The sequence below is a fragment of the Mesoplodon mirus genome (assembly GCF_964341445.2).
Source record: "Mesoplodon mirus genome assembly, chromosome: 10".
In the NCBI taxonomy this organism is placed as follows: Eukaryota; Metazoa; Chordata; class Mammalia; order Artiodactyla; family Ziphiidae; genus Mesoplodon; species Mesoplodon mirus.
In genome coordinates, this window is record NC_138986.1 from 22573222 (window position 1) to 22579585 (window position 6364).

The following is a 6364-nucleotide window of genomic DNA, read 5'->3' on the forward strand; positions in this document are numbered from 1 at the left end:
ATCCTAAGACAGTGACACAGGATTGGGAAAACGGAAATACTGTTCATTTCAACATCCGCTGGCAGGAAAAATTTTTTTTTTAATATTTTAATTTTGTCACTTGTTTTAAATGTATTTCTGAAAAAACAAAACACTTCAGAGCTAAAGATTTACCTCATTTAAGGAGAATGTCCACCATTTTACATAAATGACAAAACCAGTTGTTAAAGCCAAACCAATCAGCCACTGGAGGTTTACTTTTTTCAGAAAAATATGACTTCTCTAATTTGAATAAATATGTTCACACGTCCCCACAAGCCCCATCTCATTTCTGAATTCTAATTCTAAAATTTTGATAACCTACAGACCTTTACATGAGCTTGTGACTTGGATGAAGTAAGGCACTGCCCCACTTCATCATTTCCCTTTTGTTTCGTACCTCCGGAATGACACTTTAGTAAGGAACAGAGAACAAAAAGGTAAGGTCATATAATGAAAACTCTTACCATTTTGAAACTTCAGAACACCTCAACACAGGCCAATTTTGAACATGAGATGTTACCCTTAATATATATACATACAAGTGTAAGAGACTCTGAAATACAAAGAAGTTTCCACTGTGCTACGTTCATGTCCTTGTCCCCACAGCTAACCCTCTCCACACCATCTTGCACTTGATCCTGGTCGCACACTGTCCCTCTGCACTCCTCTGGATAAAATCCAAAATGACCAAACAATGGCTGCTAATAGCTAAGAACAATTCCTTCTTCTTCTTCTGAGTTTCATTATTGACTGCTCCCCTTATAAAAAGTTATATGTTAGAATGTTCCTTTGACATCCTTTCTTTCTCATGCCCAGCATTTTAAAATAAAAGCTTATTCTTTGCTCTGACTGGTTTTCTTCCAAATAAGACAGAGAAAGATAGGAAGCTCTACCTAATACCTTAATTAATGGAGGTTTCACTAATACCAGTCATTTATTTGAATTGTCCCTTTTTTCTGGACACCCTGGAGTATTTTCCACCTTCTCCTCCAGGGAAATACACCATAAAAATGATAATGAGGCATCAGAGTATGTCCTTCTTCTTTAAAGTAGGAGAAGGGCAATTGAGAACAGGAGATGATTAAAAAAAAAAAGAAGCATACTACTTTGCTACCTTGACCAAAGGAAGTTTGTCAGGAAAGAAACATACAGAAGTTGAGAATTGTGAAAATGATTCCTGTAGAATTATTTGCATACTGAAGTTTGAAGAACACTGGTTTAGTACGTCTAGAGCATAAATTACAAGGAGAAAAGTCATCATGAGCCATCTTCTGTTAGACAGCAGAATCACACCTAAAATATAACATGCACAGGAATTATCAGACAGCAAATATAAACGTAAATATTTTTTAAAGCATTTAAAGAAGTAAGAGTGTTTTAAAAACACAGTTAACAAAAGATTATCAGAAATGGCTAGCTGATTTAAAAACAAAATGAGAACATCTAGAAATAAAAAATGGAAATAGAAACTCAACAGATGGGTTCTACAATAGGATATGTGGAGGTGAACACAGACCTAAAGAAATTATACAGAATGTAGCACAGAAAGAAAATGGATACAAACTATGAAAGCATTAAGAGACAAAGAAGCTAAAGGAGAAAAATGCAACACATACCTAATTAAAACTGCAGGAGAGAATAGAGATAGCAGAGAAGCAGTACTTGAACAGATGATAGTAGAAAATTTTCTAAATTTAATGAAAGACACCAACCTACAAACTCAGGAAGCCAAAGTGCCAAATAAGGTACACAAAAAGAAATCAAGGCCTAGAAAATCAGAACATGAACCATAAGGAAGAGATTAATAAACTGGCCATATTTTAAAATTAAAGACTTTTGCACATCAAAGGATTTCATAAATCGAGTGAAAAATCAAACTATAAACTTGGAGAAGACAATCACAACGCATATACCAAAGGATCAGTAGATAGATTATTAAGAAAAGACAATGAAATAGAAAAACGGTCAAAAGCAATAAATAGGTATTTCAAAAGGAAATCACAAATGGTTAATTAAAATATGAAAAGATGCTCAACTTTATTAAGGCTCAGTGAATTGCAAATTTCACTCGAATGAGACATCATTTCACACTCGTCAGATCAGCAAAAATTTAAGTCTAATAGCAGCAAATATGGTTGAGTACATTAGCATTCATTTTACTGTTCCTTACATACATTATATATGTTCTTTTTTTTTTTTTTTTTTTTTTTGCGGTACGCAGGCCTCTCACCGCTATGGCCTCCCCCGCTGCGGAGCGCAGGCTCCGGACGCGCAGGCCCAGCGGCCACGGCTCACGGGCCCAGCCGCTCCGCGGCATGCGGGATCCTCCCAAACCGGGGCACGAACCCGCGTCCCCTGCATCGGCAGGCGGACCCCCAACCACCGCGCCACCAGGGAAGCCCCTATATATGTTCTTTAACATGCATATGTTTCATAACAAAAATATTTTTTAAGTGTCACCTGGATTTAGCAATAGAAATGTTTGCTCATGACCCTGCTGAGAGCAATTACAGTGAAATAATGGGCATGAAAACCAGACCGCAATGGGCTGAAAAAGTTCTATGAGATAAGGATGTAAAGACAACTACAGACAATTATTTCAAGCTTATCTTTGAGGCTGGGCAGACAGGACTGCAACTTTAGAGGAATGTCACAGTGAGAGCTCCTTTTATTTTTTAAATAAAGGAAACTGGGGCAAGTTTAGAAAGAAATACCAAAAGAGGGAAGATAATGACACGGGAAATAAAGGGTCTCTGGGCAGTCACAAAGGTATATAATACAAAACCCATAAACAGGGATTAGCTTTACACAGAATCAAGGGTTCCTATTTCATTGTTATAAGAGATAACCTCTTTGACTTTAATCACATCGTTTTTCTCCTTGCTCTATCACTCGTTACAACGGTCACCTTGATCCTCCTTCAAGCAAGACTTTTGTGCTTGTTTCCCCCTCTATGGAGAGTACTCTTTCCCCGGTGATGCAAAGCCTGCCTTTCACTCCTTTCAAGTCTTGCTCAGATGTAAACCCAGTGAAGCTCTCCCTGACCAGTCTAAAAATGAAATCCCTTCCTCACTTCCTACCACCCTACTCCTGGTACTCCCTATACATTCCCTGCTTTATTTTTCTTTGTAACCTTCTAATATTCTATATAATATACTCATTTTATTGCTTAATCTCCCCACCCCATAGTATGTAAGTTCCATGAATGCAGGAACTGTAGTCACAGTGTCTGGTAAGGCTCATACAGGTAGAATCTCAATAAATACAAGCTGAATGAAAGACTAATGGTCCCTACTTGAGGAACCTCAAAAACAAGTATAATGGGAAAATGCTGTTACGATTTGAACAAGCTGAGGTAAAGCCTTGAGAGTAATCAACTTACTGCCCACAGAAGTGGTGCCATTTGAGTTAGACCCTGAATCATAAAGAGTTTGCCAATTGGAGAAAAAAGGAAGACGGTCCAAGACAGTGAAGAACGTGGAGGTTTGAAAGGGCCTTGCAATTTGAGAAATGAAAATGGGGTCACCTGGAGTATGGCAGGGATGACAGTGGACCATTTTTTAGATAATCTTAAAACGTCCATAATAGAGGACACATTATATTGAGCTTCTCAAGGCTAAAAATCCTTTTCAGAAGCTTTATAGTTGCTTAGTCACATGTTTTATTTGCAGTAACATTAGAGTATGGAATAGGAAATAAAGTTTACCGGACCTACCCTCTTCACTGCAAAGGAAAAAGTGTCAACAAATTTAATCTGTGTTTTTCATCACCTGTGGATTATAAGCATCACAGTCAACCAAAGTGAGACTATTGCTACCAAATGTCTCAACCCCAGGTATTATTCAAAATCAAGACTATAAATTCTCATTGGTGGGACAGGGTAGTTTGAATGCAGAAGGGGGAATGGACAAATCCAAGTACTTGTTTTGTAGCAGCTACTCTCTCTTTATGAATTTTTGAATGGGCTTGCATGTTGTCCTAATTCACCTGCACTTATTACTATAGTTTCAACTAGTCAATCTTCCTTTTGTCCACATCACTACTGTCTTTGTGACACTTACCTTCGTTTTAGCTCCAACTCAATTACTTAACTACCCAGGTTATTATCAGGATTCCCTGGTGGCAACAGGAGGCTCTTGTGTGTACACGCAGAAAAAAAAAAACCCTTAGAACAATGTGTTCCGGAGTTCATGAGACCAAGTATTCTGTTTAAAAATATTTAAGCACAAGACTGGATAGGTGGTGGACACCATGGTCCTTGTGAAGTTTTGCCTTTCTGGGGCATTCGAGGGGGCGGAGAGAGGTGGAGATCCCTGAGGAGGGAGGGGCCCCAAGGGATTCCCAGGGCAGGTCAGAGGTCAAAGCTCAGATCTAAAGCTAGGGGAGCGGGGCCTGCCTTAAGAACCAGGGGGCGGTGTGTGGGCCCCGGAGGGTAAGTAGGGCCGCGGCGACTCGGAAAGACTCACAGTAATAGGCCACCACAGGGTCCCGCTTGTCATGCTCCTGAGCCGTCCTCAGATGATGCTGTATGCTCTTAAACTGTGGGGGCAGCGGGGGCAGCACAGGCAGCGGGGCAAGCGCCGCCATCTCCACTCCAGGAATAAGCCCTTTTTACTCGCCGGCTGCCGACACTTCCGCTTCCGTCTGGGAGGGTGCGCGCACTAACGCGCAGGCAAATCCCGCCCATTTTCCCGTTGCTCCGCGAGATCGAGGCAACTACGGGTTCCCAGCAGGGACAACCTCAGCGCTCCTGGCTCGTAGCAACTATAGAGCCCAGAGTGGGTGGAGCAGCTTGGCTGTGATACCGCCTATGGCACCAGCGCTCCCTGCTGGCCGCTGGCCGGAGGGAGAAGAGATTTTGTTTTATTTCTCTTCTGTTTCCAGCCTCTACCCGCCTTTTGTGGCTGAAGGATGGGTAGAAAGGGAAAAACAAAAAGAAAATAATGTTTGTCGATTGGGAGAAAAGGTAAAGACATGAATTGCCTTTGGTATCCTTCAGGAATTATCGTTTCCAGTACCTCAGATTATATTAATAGCGTCCATAGAAGCTTTTCTAATTTCAGAAACTTTAAATTTAATTCTTGCGTAAGATGAGAGATGATGTGTTTCAGTTTTAAATTACACTCTTCTGTATGGGCACATTGGATAAAACAACCAGATATTTTTTCAACATAAATACTAACACATTAAGCTTAAAGAAAATTGAGCTTTTGTTCTGAGCTGGAGAGCGTATACACTAGTGAATGAATAATTTGTAGATCGTTTGTTTCTGGAGAGTAATGAGCGATTTGCAAAGTCATTTGACAGTTACTATCTTGTCAATGCACAGATAAGGCGTTCAGGTTGTAGTTCTTGCTCAATGCTGCGGACTCATACCATTGTAGGTAGGCATCAACTTTTCCTTCTACCATCAGTGACGTCATCAGTTCTTTTTCTCGCCTCTCCAGCCCATGCTATCAGGACTTTACACTTTATTTACCTCCTCCAGTAACCTTAATCTTTATTTCTTTATTTTATCTCACTCCCCAGTTTTGAGAGTTCATCTTAAAACTGGTTTTCATTGGAATCACACCATCTCCAAGAAACAAGATCTCAACTCAAGTTTGAGGGCCAGTGCCCTAGTGAATCATCAGTACATGGCTGATGTTTTAAGCCTTCTCCACTCTCTTCAAGTCAGACCCTCTAGCCTGATTGCCTTGGTCAGAAACTGCACTTCCTGCTACTGAAGTTAAGTTCACCAAATATGAGTTGTTTCACCTCTTCCCTGCCACAACAAAGCAATAATAACTAGTTAGCAGTTTGCCAAGTATCTACTGTGTATCGAGCATGTTTCTAGTGACTTTAAATCAACTCATTTAATTTTTACTACAACCCTGCAAAGAAGGTGTTATCATTTTCATTATTTTACAGGTAAGAAAAATGAGACACATAGAATTTATTTAACTTGCACCAGGTCACAGCTAGTAAGTATGAGTGTAAACAAAGTAAATATTAACAACATGAAGTTGATTTTTCCAGTTGATGATTTACAATTAAGAATTTACTGATATTTTGCTATGAAGAAAGACCTAACTCTCTTCCATCCAACTCTGATCAGTTGCTGAAGGACCTGATATCACCCTCCAGGTTGGGACTAGAATCTTGGCAAGTTAGGGGAGGGCAGAGATAGGGGATAGGAGCAACCACAGGAAGAAGAAAAGGGAGAGAGACCAGAACTGACTGGTGTTTTGGTGGGAAAAGTTCAATGTTCTGCACCATTCCCTGGACTCCAGTGTACTCGTGGTCTTCTCACAGCAAAACTTTCTGTTCTAATTGTGGTCACCAATATTTTGATGGGAAACGA

General features: G+C 40.2%; 1 protein-coding gene across 1 annotated transcript in view; it reads right to left on the bottom strand.

Annotated features, from left to right (window-relative positions):
• The window catches only part of VTA1 (vesicle trafficking 1), a 70958-nt gene extending 66299 nt beyond the window's left edge, over positions 1–4659 (bottom strand). Inside the window, exon 1 of the mRNA XM_082633529.1 lies at positions 4488–4659. Within this exon, the coding sequence (XP_082489655.1) occupies positions 4488–4608 (121 nt within the window). The 5' untranslated portion in view covers positions 4609–4659. The remainder of the gene's footprint in view (positions 1–4487) is intronic.
• Positions 4660–6364: the final 1705 nt, after the last annotated feature.